Consider the following 14,843-nt stretch of genomic DNA (forward strand, 5'->3'; position numbering starts at 1 on the left):
TAGGCTTGTATCAGAGGGCCAGAGGTTCTAATATTACTGAGATTAGAAGGAACTGTGTGATTGGTACAGAACTCTAGGGTGGCGGAAGGACAGGCTTGGATCCAGAAGGTACTTTTGGCAGGTGGACTTTTTGAGTTACTGATTGTGTCAGAATATTGTGTGTTGAATTTCCTCTAAAGCTCATCTTTACAATGTCATGAGTGTCTCCGTTTCAAAGTGATCATATTGCTATGCTTATCCTCTCCAATTAGACCTTCCCTAAGACTGATTTCCTCCTAAAATATTATATATTTATGGACATGTTTGGTTAGTTGAGACATCACAGAAGGCCCCAGAGAGAGATGCAGGGAAATGTACCTTAGCCTTCCGTGGCCATCTTCCCTAGGCCCAGTAGCTTAAATTTCATGTCCACCTTCATTCAGTATTTCCTGGATCATTTTTTTCATTTTTTCAGATATTTCTGTACATGGGTCATTAAAACAAGATCTTTTAATGTTTGACCTTTCTTCTGGGTGGCCCTTTACTAAATAGAGGATATATTGTTGCAGGATTCTGCTCTCCTTTCTTGTTGTTTTCCATTTGTGGCATCTGATCTGGGATCAACTTCTTCATTGGGCTGTTTGGCTCCATGAGGTTTTGCCACAGTTATGCTAGACTCTAGTGATTCCTATTTCAGAAGGAGCGATAGTCCAACTAGAGCTTGACCTGACTGTGTGGTAGCAGCAGTTGAAGTTGCAATTAAAGCAGAGATTTTAGGTGTGAACCTACAGGCAATAAATCTGGAACTCATCTACTGCCACTGTGTTTTCTATGTGGGAATCCCAAAAACAGCAGAGTCAGAATGATGTTAGGTTTAGATTAAAGGAAGAGTCCCCCTTGACTAGCATGGAAGGCCCATTTATAAAATTTCTACTTCAACAAAGATAATAATCGTGCCCCTGAATTAACAACTAACCAGGAACAGCGGTCCTGTTTTGTCAATAAAAAGGCTTTAACATTTGCTACTCAACTAGATAGGATAAATGCAGCATCAAATGATGTTCCATCAAGCATTTTGAAATCCAGAGTGAAATTTTTGCCATGTCATCTAATCACACTGTGTCACACTTGTTTGGACAGGGAATCCCTTATAAATAGAGAAGCACAGTAATATTCCCCGACCACAGGAAAGAATCCAGGAATAATCCTGGTAATGCTATGGGCTAGGAAACTAAATTGTAGGCTTTTATTCCGCAGTCTGAGACTAATAATTGAGCAGACAAAAAGCAACAACTTTCCACATATCAGACTAGATTTCACCGCAGCAGCTCCATCTTTGTTAATATCATGACTATGTTGCTGTTTCTTAATAGAAAGCTGTCCATGAAGTGGGCCAAATTATATGCCTGCTTCATTAATTATAAGATGGTAATTGATGTGAGTCATTAGATAACTGCACAAAATCAAAATTAAGAGATACTGAAACACTTAAAAATATTTTTTGAGAATAAAAGATAAATAACAGTGGGAAAAAAGAGTGAAAAACGAGAATGAAAGGAATAGAAAAGATAATAAGAGCATATGGGTTCTCTCTTTAAGGAAAACAATAGACTAAGGAGGAACAAGGTAATGGGTAGACAAAGCAGGTGAAGGTCAAAATATTAGTAAGTTTAAATTGGGTTAGTTTCCGGTCTCCTCAATGACCAGAAAGCAAAAGTGGTAGTATCCTGAGGTATAGAGGTCCATGGTTTAGAAAGCTAGAGATGATTGTAGATGATTTGGTGATATATTTATGTAGGTTATTTTACCATAACCCTTCACCACTGCCAACTTAAAACAAAGGATTGTAAGCAATTCAACTTAGGATGTAGTTTGCACTCTCACATTTTACAATCTCCCATAATGCATTAACGCAAGGGCAGTTCAGTTTTCCCACATACCCACATTACAGTTATTTTGTTGCCAAACACATGCTCCGCCAGGTTGGAAATCTCTTGACTGCATTTTTGGTCCTTTTCTGTAGTAACCTATGAGCAGAGTGCAATCACTCCTGAATGCAAGGAATGATGTTCAGATCTCAAATTCAAGAACCACACCAACACTGTGGGCTCAAGAAACACAAAGGCGTGACATACAGGAATTCTGAGGAAACACGATTGTAGTACTGAATGAACTGAATGTCAACTCCCAGAGTATCAGAATATTGAGGACAGAATATGAGGGACAACATATCGAAAGGTAAGAGCGCATAGGGAAGCATAGATTTACTCTTCCTACTTCAACATTTATGTACCTTGAAGACATATGTTATATATGTACCGCGTATGGTACATATATGTGGAGTTAGGTATAGAAAAGATAGAAAATTTACCTTATGATGTTTTTTTTCAATATTTTGTCCTCGATATACTGTCCCATCGATACTTGGGGAATATTGTCAGGGTGCACACCAGACAAGATAACGCACCACAACAAATACTCACCTACGGAATATAGATAAAGCCATTAAACACGTGTCTCATGAGATTCCCATTATGACTAGGTTTTTGACTACCCAAATAACTATGAGGTTATTCAACTGAACTTCATCTACCGTAATGCATATTAGGTATGCATGAGTACAAACCACTCCTAAAAAATTATACTGTTCCAACATGTATAACTGGAACAATTACATGGAAAATATTAGCTAATATACCTCCCGAAAATCGTATCCAGAAATGATTAAAAAAATGAAGGGTTTCTGAACAAAATAGAATTATTTAAAACCCACACAAAAGGAACAAGGGTCTCACGTTTTCAAAAACCTGCTGATCTTTTTCTTAACAAAGTGTACCAAAATTGTATTGCGGGTAAACGGCTGCTCCTTTGGCCATACATTTGGTTTACCATACCATGTTGATAAACAAAGTGAACAGATCAATGGTTTGTCCTGTAAAGCATTATTATATTAAAATGCATGTGCGGGTCACTGTACTTTCATCAATGATACAGTTCTTATTGCAAACGGTTAAGCAGTTTTTATTGCAATAGAATCCTTTTTAGAACCAAAGCAAAAATGAATGTATTCCTTTAGGTGCAAAATATAAATACAAAAGAGGATAAAAAGAGAGAAAAGGGAAGCTGAATCAATCAATCAGCCACAAGGGCATGTGAACATAAGAAGCCCATCACACTCGAGGAAGATAAAACTATTCAGAGCAAAGCCTCTGAAGAGTATTTTTGCCCCCATCCACAAAAGTATCTGGAAAGCTAATTTACTTGTGATCTGAAGCTATTGAACATTTTCACTCTGAAGAGGGTTCCTAACAAATATAGTGGAAACGATGAAATGGCACAGACGGCTTAAAATATCTACAGTTTTAACGACGGTTTTAAAAAATTTCATTTAAGGTTTTTTTGTATCGTTCTACTCTAGTCTTACGGTGTCACCGAGCTTTAAAAAAAGAATGTTTTTTCCCGTGGTAATTCTCAGGCATATATATAAACTGTAGCAAAGCAACATTAATTCAATCAAAGCAACATTTTTTATAGTTAAGTCATTTTGGGGCGAGGGAAAAAAGGAGGGGAGGAGTAAAACAGATAGAGGGGGAATAAGCTAGAAAGGTTGAGGAAAAGGTGGCAGGTGGTTAGCATGAGCTAGCTTTTTCATAAAATGTACAGGTCTGGCCAGATACATTATGTCTGAGTCCATTGTTTGACTGCTAGAATTAAAAAAAACAACTCGTATCCCATTTGTTTAGGCTGGCTGATTTATTTGGACTCTTCGTGCTCTTTTTTTCATTTTTTCAATTTGAATTTATATGTTTGTAAATAATTGTGTATGCACATTTTTGCTCCAAATCTAAAAGTGAAAACATGGTGACAATTGACATATGAAGTGTGTGATAAAAACTATTTGTGGATTTCTGGCACTGCACATTAACTGTTTTCTCTAATAATCATAATATTCTGATACAAAATGTATAATCAACACTTATAAAACAACTGCAGGTTTCTGGAAAATTAGAAATTCTTACTGTTAGAAATTAAATAGCTAAATATAGGTTTCCTTAAAAACAAATTACTATTTTTGAAGCCGCTTCTGATTTGAAAATGAACGAAATTCATCCATATAACTAAACATATCTGTTACATTTCATTTGAAATCGTTATTCAGTTAATTTTCAAATTTCCCTCATATCTGTAATTTGGCGCCTCCTCTTCTGAATATTATACACGTTTACTCTTTTCCTTCCGTATTTATTCAGTAAACATAATTTTTTGGCTGAAAATGCTCTATGTGAACAATGCTGAGGGAGGATTTATATTCAACCCTTCTAACAGTACTTGCACTGATTATATACTTCTGTATATTGTAATATATTTCCTCAATATATTTTACAGGTTCTTATTCAACCAGTTAATATAGTAACCCATCATTCTTTGTCCCAAAGATAGATCTATAGGCCAGGTAACCAAGGATAGCATTCCGTGAAATGCATTATCGTAGTGCTCATGCACAACTTGCACACCCGCCTGCTTGAGTCTCGCTGCATACATAAAACCATCATCTCTTACAACGTCATACATACAGGTAAGTACATAGGTTAGGGGCAATTTAGCCAATCTTTCATCATCAACCAACAGAGGTGCTGCTCTTGGATCTGTAATACCAGGATACTTTTTTAGAAATTCTGATGTTCCTTTCTTGGGGCTGCTATAAACATGGTATTTTTTTAGATCGTCTGGCAATAGGTTACTCCAATTTGCAAATTTAAGAAGATTGATAGATTCCAAAGTGATATGTGTATTGGATTCCATAGCTTCTCTTAGAGATTTGTCAGTGACAAAATAGTTGCTCCAGTATCTGGCTGTAGCCTTCCTTCGAAGAAATGGCATGTCACTGTTGTCACGATATGATGGGGTGTCGAGGTCAACGGTCTGCAGTGCTGGGTAGATCAACGCTTGCATCTTAGGTTTAAATTTGACGTCAAGGTCCTCTTGCAGCTGTGAAAATAACGACATTTGTAAATTCATCATTGCTTCGAGTCTGTTTTCTCATCTTGAACACATCAAAAATAAAACAAATAGCAATGATGTGGACCATTTGATTGTTATAAAAAGTTTAGAATTCAGATTTTTTATACCACATATTAAAAATCATGACACCATATACCTCAGAATACCGTGCATCACTAGAATTAAAAATGCATCTTTCATTAATATTCTAAACAAATAACAGAATTGATCCAGTATCAGGAATGACAAGCAATAAAGTAATGGGACGAAAGTTTGAATTAATCTCAGCCATTGAATATTACTCTGGCCCATATTCCAGTTCACTTTTATGCCCACTATGAAACTCCAGGAGGAAACCAGCCACATATTTTGTAACACTTCAGCTAGTACTGTTTTGTAGCCCATTAAGATCCATAAAGAACGTTGTGAATGAACAAACTTGTCTCTCTCCATATCTGAAATAATTAATTTGATCTAACCTGTGTAGACTGAATCTTTTTAACTAATAAATAAATATTTTAAAAATATGCTCGACATTTCTTTTGATTTAAATGTTACATACCTGGGAAGAAAACATAGCCCACTGTAGAGGATAGTCACAGTGTACCATTGTATTCTGCCTCTATACTTCGATGTTTCTCAATGCCTTGGGTTATTCCCCATATCTGATCCACGCTGTGGCCAGCATCGCTGGATAAAACCAACAAGCATTTTGCCACACTAAACCAAACAAGTGAGGGTAAAGATCAGATCCAAGGAGCTATGCACCCTTTGACCTGCAGGATGTTGTCCTCACACAAGTATGCAGCTGCACCACTCTCAGGGATATTGGCTGCATTGAAAGTACACAGTAGCTGAGTTTGGATCCACACCATCAGCTTGCAATTCTTCCTCCCACCTGACACGAGGATTCTGGCCCTCTCAACTTTCTATCACTTTCCTGCTTAGGTTGGTTCAGGTAAGGAATGTCTACCTTTTTCCAACACTTAAAACTAACTCAAGTGAACTTTAATGTTTGAAAAGAAGTAAAATAAAGTAACGTTGTAATCAATTGTGTTATTGGTTGGGGGGGGGGGGGGCGGGTGGAACCCTATTGCAGAGCCACCACAATCCCTGTCAGGGTGAAGTCCCAAGCAAACCCCAAAATAACCTGTGCTCAGCCCTCTGGTAGCTTGGCACAGGGCAGTCAGGCATAAATTAGAGGCAATGTGTAAAGTAATTTTGCAGCTGTAGAAGGCTGGCCTGGTTTGTAGTAGGTACCTTGGGTACTTACACCTTCTACCAGGTCTAGTTATCCCTTATTAGTGAAGTAGTAGTGTTCTAGCAGCTTAGGTTGATAGAGGTAGCTATAGCAGAGCAGCTTAGGCTGAACTAGGAGACATGCAAAGCTCATGCAATACCACTTTTAGTTACATAGTACTTATACACAAGTAAAGACAAGTCTCAGTGTTACCAAAAATAAAGGTATTTATTTGGGTGACACAGTACCAAAACCATCTTCGAGACAATACTCCTTCTGGAGGTAAGTATTATACACAATATATACACTAGACACAAAAAATGAGACAAGTAAATAGTCATAGAACAATGCAAACAGTAGGAAATCGTATAGAATGCAATGGGAGAAAGTAGGTCTAGGGGAAACACAAAACATATACTAAAAAAGTGGAATGTGAATCACAAACTCCCCCCTAGACAAGTGTAGTGTGTGCAGAATTGATGGGAGAGTAACAATACAGTAAAGGTAAGTAAATTACCCCACTCCAGAGCCCAGAAAAACAGGAGTAAAGTACTGCAAGTTTCCTTAGGACACACTACACCTCGCTTTGGGGATCTTGCTGTAGCCAACAAAGTCTGCAAACAACAACTGCTGGATTATTGGACCTCCGTCACTCCACTGGAGATTTCTTCGGTCCTTCTGGTGCAGGATGAAGACAGGGAGTCCCCAGAGCATGCACTCCATGGACAACTGTTGCAGTTGCTGACTTGGAGCTGAGGTTGCTGAAGAAAAGTGTCTCTTGTTGACACTTTGTTGCAGTTACAGCGTTTCTTGGAGCAGCCTGCGGTTGATTTGAGGTCAGAAGAGTCTGAAGTTGTTGCAGAGGATTCCTGAAGGAAACTTGCAAGCAGAATCTGAAGAGAACCCACAGGAGAGACCCTAAATAGCCCTGAGAGGGGGATTGGCTACCTTATCAGGTATGGACCTATCAGGAGGGGTCTCTGACGTCACCTGCTGGCACTGGCCACTCAGAGCCCTCCAGAGTGCCCCCACACCTCGCAAAGCAAGATGGCTGAAGTCTGGGACACACTGGAGGAGCTCTGGGCACCACCCCTGGGGTGGTAATGGACAGGGGAGTGGTGACTCCCCTTTCCTTTGTCCAGTTTCCCACCAGAGAAGAAGAGAAGGGGTCCCTGAACCGGTGTAGAGTGGTTTATGCAAGGAGGGCCCCATCTGTGCCCTTCAAAGCATTTCCAGGGCCTGGGGGAGGCTACCCCTACCCAGCCTGCAACACCCATTTCCAAAGGGAGAGGGTGTAACACACTGATCTCAGAGGAAATGCTTTGTTCTGCTTCCTGGGACTGGGCTGCTCAGACCCCAGAAGGGCAGAACCCTGTCTGTTAGGTGGCAACAGCTGTAACTCCAGTGCAAGCCTCAGAGAACTGGTTTGGCAGTACTGGGGGTCCATGGTGGAGCCCCCAGAATGCATGGAATTGGCTCCCCAATACCAGATTTAGAATGAGGGGACAATTCCATGATCTTAGACATGTTACATGGCCATATTCGGAGTCCATATTCGGAGTTACCATTGTGAAGCTACATATAGGTATTGACCTATATGTAGTGCACGTGTTTAATGGTGTCCCCGCACTCACAAAGTCCAGGGAAATGGCCCTGAACTATATGGGGGCAACTTTGCTAGTGCAAGAGTGCCCTCACACTTAGGGTCTCATTACAACCCTGGCGGCTGGCGGTAAGCTGGCGGTAACACCGCCAAGAGGCTGGCGGTATTCTGCCAGCTATTGTGACCGTGGCGCATTAGCCACGGCCATAGCGCCCGCCCCTCCAACATACCACCAGGCTTCCGCCTAGCGGTCATAATCCCCCCCGACCGCCAGCCTGGCCACGGCGGTAAACACTGCCATGGAAAAGCTGGCGGTAAGGGGAACTCGGGGTGCCCCTGGGGGCCCCTGCACTGCCCATGCACTTGGCATGGGCAGTGCAGGGTCCCCTAGGCACAGCCCCATCGTGCATTTCACTGCCCGAATTTCGGGCAGTGAAATGCGCAACGGGTGCTGCTGCACCCGCTGCACATCAACATTGCTGCAGGCTCTATTACGAGCCGGATGCAATGTTGATGGGAGTTTTCCGCTGGGCCAGCGGATGGAAACACTGTTACTGTCTGCTGGCCCAGCGGAAAAGTCATAATTGGGAGCAGAGATACTGCCAGCACTGGCGGTATACTGGTGCCCGCAGCTTTGGCGGTCTTTGGCCAACCGCCGAAGTTGTAATGAGGGCCTTAGTAACTTTGCACCTAACCTTCAGCAAGTGAAGGTTAGACATATAGGTGACTTATAAGTTACTTAAGTGCAGTGAAAATAGATGTTAAATAACATGTGCACTATTTCACGCAGGCTGCAGTGGCAGTCCTGTGTAAGTGTTTGTCTGAGCTCTCTATGGGTGGTAAAAGAAATGCTGCAGCTCATAAGGATCTCCTGGAACCCCAATGCCCTGGGTACCAAGGTACCATATACTAGGGACCTATAAGGGGGGTCCAGTATGCCAATTGAAATTGGTAAATGAGGTCACTGGCCTACAGTGACAAATTTAAAAGCAGAGGAAGCATAAGCACTGAGGTTCTGGTTAGCAGAGCCTCAGTGACACAGGCACTACACAGGCATACACATTAGGCCGCAAACTATGAGCACTGGCTAGCAGGATCCCAGTGAGACAGGCAAAACACACTGACATATAGGTTTTCATCTATGAGCACTGGGGTCCTGGCTAGCAGGATTCCAGTGACACAGTAGAAACACACTGACACACACTTACAAACAGGCCAAAAGTGGGGGTAACCATACTAGAAAGAGTCTACTTTCCTACAGCAGCACTTCAAAAAGAAAAAAAAACACAGGAAAAATCCCACACAATTTAGGAAAAAAGAGCAAATATTAATGATTGAAAACACAACAAAAATCTAATCAGTAGAACAGCAGATATGCTTTTTTAAAGATTTCAGTGAATATAGTGGCAAATTGGAAAAAGGGCCAACTGTGGTTATCTGGTCGCGCCCAGCTGGGAGAAAGTCACAAGTTCATGTTGATCATGATGGAGCACAGGATGGCTACAGGGACCCAGTTAAGTCCACTGAACAACTTTAAATCCTGGTTGTGGAGCATTGCAAGGTCCCACATCGTGGATGTCTTGCATATCTGAGGCGAAGCAACTCCTAGGTTGGAGATGCATCACACTGCATCAGTTCTGGAGAGATGCAGGACTGCATCGACGTTGAGGAGGTAACAAATGAGGGGGTCTTCCAAGAGTCCAAGACTGGGGAAGCACCGTTTGGCAGGGGAAGACTCATAGTTGCAGAGTCCAGGTGCTAGTTTCAAGAGACTAGCCTTGGAGTCTTCTGGTGGTCCTGGGCACAGGTTGCAGGTTCCAGTCCTCACCAAGGCAAGAGGTAGGAGAGCATCAAGTAAGCACAGCAGGGCAGCAGTCCTTCATTGCAGCTGTCCTGCAGAGTTGCAGTCCTTTTAGGAACATAGAAGTCCTTCTTCCTGGCAGAGTCTTCCACAGGTCCAGAAGTATACTGAAGAGTTGGAGTCTGGGGTCCAACATTTATACCTGGCACACACTTTGAAGTAGAGGAAGCTTCAAGTTGTTTCCACCCCCTTAGGTGTCGGGCATTCCCTTTCTCCCTGTCCTGCCCCCAGTTTGTCAGGGGTCACACAAAGCTAGTGACAACCCCTTTGTGAGGGTGCTCAGGCAGATGTGCAAGTAAAGTAGCTAACAGCTCTGCCCCCTTGTTGAATCAGGGTGTCCTATCCTGCCACCACCTATCTTCCCTGTCGCTCACTGTCTGAGAGCAATACATAATGACCAACTGCCAGCTACACCTAGTCATGTGACCCAGGAATAGGCTGCAGGCACCAAATGACTAGGCAAGAAAATGCCAACTTTCTAAAAGTGGCGTTTTCAGAACTGTGACTAAAAATCCGAATTTAACATTAAAGAGAGCATTTATTACAATTCCTTAGACACCAAACTCAAATTGTCTACCTGCTCCCAATTGAAAGTTGTAACTTATTAAATGTAATAAGGCAACCCATTTATTCTGTGGGATGCGCAGACTGTGCAGTAGTGAAAAATTAATTTAGGAGCTTTTCACTACCAGGACATGTAAAACTTAAAAATACATGTCCAACATTTTAAATGTAATGCCAGGTCGACATGGCAGTTTAGAAATTACACACAGGATTCCATGGCAAGCCTGAGACATGTTTATAGAGCTAAGTAAGTTGGATGCACAATCAGTGCTGCAGGCCCAATAGTATCATTTAATGTACAGGCCCCAGGCACATGTAGTACCACTTTACTAGGTCAAAATTAAATTAACTAGGCCAATTGGATGTAAGCCAATTCTGCCATGTTTCAATGAGAGAGTACAACCACATTACTACTGGTTAGCAATGACAAAGTGTGCAGAGTCCTAAAAGTCAACAAAAACGGGTTCAGAAAACAGGAGGGTGAAGGCAAAAGGTCTGGGGATGATCCTACAGAAAGGGCCAAGCCCAACAAAAGTGATATACCCAAAACCAGTTCTTGGTAATCACACAATGACATTACTAACTGAAATGTTCCTAGTCATATAAGCAGTTCCAATAACAGAAGCAATAACTCTTGAGATCTTTAAGGAGAAGACTGACCGGAGGATATTTTGGGGGATAAAGGTTGCTCCTACTGGGATTAGTACATTACACCAGTCATTGACCACCATGGGGTGGGTGCTTCTCCATTTAGAAAAGATAGACTGAACTTGCTTGGGCAGGTCTCTACTACTGTCTGCCAGTATAGATTAATCTAAACCAAGATGAATATCAACAGCAATAATTGGATGTCTCTTTTTATTAGTCACTTGTGTTCCTGAGTGAAAATCCCAAATTAAACAATAGAGAGAAATGTTTTCATAATACTTAACATGGCAAATATAATAACAATTGACATTAGTCAATTGGGTAGTTTTCCAAGTCAAATTCCGGGTAAATTTTCACACTGTTTGCTGATCAAGTGACAGGAGATATTGTGGTCTGCTATAGAAAAAACACACTTTCAAAATGGCGGACGGGTCAAATTGTTTCTTCCTATCTCAGCTGTTACGGGCAAATGCATCGAACCAGCTGTCCCTGCACTGTAATGTAAGATCAAATAATGGCTATTTTTTTAATGAAGGGGATACCACACAGTCCAACGTGGTTCATTGGCGCAGTCATTTCAACTCTCGTTCATGCAAAGGTTTTCCAAATAGCTGGACGATAATCTGCCAGCTCTGAATTACTACTTTCATTCTTTGTCATAATGCCTTACTCTATGCATGCTGTCACTTGGGCTAATCGAATATATGAAGGACACATCAGCAAATCAAAGGCTGAAGGCGATTAGCAAAATGTTTGCAAAACAAAGGCTGTAAAAAAGGAGTTCATCTTATCTATAATTACAGTTCATTAACCACTGACCAATCAAGTGGCTACCTGAGATGACTGATAAAGAAAAGGCCAAAAGCAGCTTGATGTTTATGTGTTTTTATTGATGACAGGAACTCAGGGAACAATTGAGTGGTCTGTAGCCAGACCTAAATATACTTACAAAAGGCACAGGCACAACAGCTGAAGGACTAAAGACCACTGTATGATGGGAAAACGGAGACCGTACCGAATTAAGGAGGGAGTGATAGTGTGACCCGAAAAGGCTACTATCGGACACTGAGTAGATAATGGTTACCAAAACTCTAATTTAAAGCCTCCCGAAATTTGAGATGTAAATTTGTACCATTTCATATATTTTATTCAGTATACTTGACACCACATAGGCTATAAAAATATGCCTGGGTTCATATCGACTAGGGCCGAAGACGATACCTTGACTGCATTGCAGAAGTAAACAGCTGACCACAGAGGCATAACTGTCGTGGATGAGATACTAGTCTTACTGTACTGCAGTACAAAAAAGAGAATGGACCACCATATAGAGAGCATGTGATGGTCTTACTCGACTTCTCCAGTGGATAGAAAACGTTCACCAGTCACTGCAGCTCCCTCCTCCTAACCACCGATAAATAAAAAAAAAAACAACCACATCACGACTATGATGAAGTTATCCACTAGGACCTGATTAGTTTAGTTGGAATTATCTGAGCCCTGCATAAACCCCTATATATTCAGGAATTGAGCTTCTGAGTTGGGTGGTATTTCCTGCATTAGGAAAATATTGAGTGTGATAAATATCTTACACTTCAATGAATTTCTGCAGGTCATTCCTGCCAGAAAATAACAGCAGAAAAATGTACTATACAATATGGATTTTGGTTGGTTAAGCAACAAAATCTGAATGCGTTTCCCCAAAACTCATTATAGGTGCTACCTATTACTCCCAACAAATAGCTTACCTCCGTGTATTGTCATTTATTGGGTACAATAAATACCACCTTCATTCTGATAAACTCGGAATCAGGTGTAGAGAATTAATCAACACCAGTTTATCATTAATTTTCACGCTGTGCATCAACAATAGCCAAATGCACCATGACTCGAATCACTCTACAGCAAGTGCACAGTAAGATCAGGCTCAAACTACGCATCGCACTGCAGGCGTTTCTGCGAACTATAAAGCTCATTTAATACTGGGATCAAGTTGAACTCTTTTTTTATTGATTTGTTTACACAGCACTTCAAGCTGCTAGAGAGATCTATAAATGTACTATTGTAAGGAATGTAGAACTTCTTTACTTAAAGACCAATCAACAATTTTTTTTTTAAACAGCAAGGAAAATAGGAGGTATTTTCTTGTTAGAAAAAATGTAAAATATGTTAGTTAAAAACACTAAGCCTGAAGAGATAAGAAGAGTTGGTTAGGGATGAACCTGAAGAACAGACAAACCTGCACAAGGATAATAAAAACCACAGAAGGCAAACAAAAGGAAAAACAAAAGAGGCATATGTAAACAAACCTTACATTCCTTAAGGGAAGACTGTCTAAAATGTGTCAGGATGCATTTATGCGTGGAAGGTTTGGTTCACCAATAAGGTCTCTCTTAACAGCTAAGCATGTTTTGCAGTGGCTAGTTACCCTCACATCCAAATGAAAGTCGGGTCTTGGTGGCAGTGCCTGTCAAGAAATAACTTTCACCTATGCTTTTTCTGCCCAGTCCATAAAGACAGTAGAATTCTCGGAAGGTTGTTCTTCTCACAACCTTTTATAATACTCAGTTGTGGAATCCCTTTCTGTGCTGCAACTCACTTCAGTGTTTTGAACTCATGGATCATTCCTGTTCTTGGGCCGTCCTCTCTATCAAGTAGCCTCGCTTTGATTTCTTTCAGCCTCCCAGAGCTATTTTTGTTACTTCTGTCTCATTGGTTATGATAATGCTGCGCTGTTAAGACATTGGTTAAAAAAATAGGAATTGCGACCAGGACTGGATTCAGAAGTTCAAGATGTGACAGAATAGTTTTTGTTCGATTTCATAATGTTCTCCCTTTCATAGTTATCACAGTAGCTGTGCTTAACTTCTCTTGGTAACATCCTCTCTCTAGGCTGAATACGTTCTAAAATATCAATCATTTATGGACAAGTTAGTTGGTTGAGATATCAGAGAAGGCTTCTGACCTCAGGGAGGGATGCTCAGAGATGTATCTTAAGTAGCCTCCTGTGCTAAAGGCAGTCTCATCAAGCTTAACTTTCATCCAACGTTTCCTGGCTCATTTTTTTTATTTTTTTTCAGTAAGTTCTGTAAATAAGTCATCAAATCAAGATATTTTAATATTTTACATTTCTCTTGGGACACATGCCTAAATACAAATCATACTGCTTCAGGATTCTGATTTCTTTTTTTGGTGTTTTACATTCTTACATTCTTGACATCTGATCTACAATCAACTTCTTCAGTGGGCTGTTTGTCTCCATAAAGTTTTGAAATAGGTTAGATTCTTGTGATTGTTCTTGCAAAAGAAGCATCGGCCCTACTAGAACCTGGCCTCCCTGACTGCCTGCAGCAGTTAAAATTGCCAATAAATCAGACGTTTTAGAGATGAACGCATGGGCAACTATTCTGGAACTCACCCACTGCCCCTTCCGCTTGGGAATAAAAATAGCAATTGTACAGCTGACAGTAAGAACACTTACGGTGCAGTTAGTTCCGTTCTCTTGTTCAACATTAGAATACCTGGGGCGCTCATTATTCACAGTGCATGGTTATAGAGGATGATGATAAGATTGTTAAATGCTTCAAGGAAGCAGTCTTTAAAGACTAGGGGCCAGATGTACGTAGCTATTTTCTGCTCGGAGAAGGCCCGATTCGCAGAATCGTGCGGTTTGCGACCAGAAAATAGCATTTTCGTTTGTACCAATGCTATTTTGGGATTTGGTAATCTGTTTACCGAATTGCAAAACAGAAGGGGTGTGCCGAGGGCGTCCCTTCCAAACTGCGAGTCGCAATTGCATGTATGATTGTTTTGCGACCGTGAACGCAGTCGTAAAACAATCAAAATTACCACCAACTTCAAGTTGGTGGTAACCCATTCGCGAATGGGAAGGGGTCCCCAAGGAACCCCTTGCCCTTTGTGAATGGGGGTGTCAAAATGGTTTCATT

At 41.0% G+C, this 14,843-nt stretch overlaps 1 protein-coding gene across 1 annotated transcript in view; it reads right to left on the reverse strand.

The window, feature by feature from the left end:
• Positions 1-2,974: 2,974 nt before the first annotated feature.
• The window catches only part of LOC138265534 (arylacetamide deacetylase-like), a 239,951-nt gene continuing 228,082 nt past the window's right edge, over positions 2,975-14,843 (reverse strand). Inside the window, exon 5 of the mRNA XM_069213338.1 lies at positions 2,975-4,968. Within this exon, the coding sequence (XP_069069439.1) occupies positions 4,360-4,968 (609 nt within the window). The 3' untranslated portion in view covers positions 2,975-4,359. The remainder of the gene's footprint in view (positions 4,969-14,843) is intronic.

Source organism: Pleurodeles waltl, chromosome 11 (genome assembly GCF_031143425.1).
Source record: "Pleurodeles waltl isolate 20211129_DDA chromosome 11, aPleWal1.hap1.20221129, whole genome shotgun sequence".
Classification (NCBI taxonomy): domain Eukaryota; kingdom Metazoa; phylum Chordata; class Amphibia; order Caudata; family Salamandridae; genus Pleurodeles; species Pleurodeles waltl.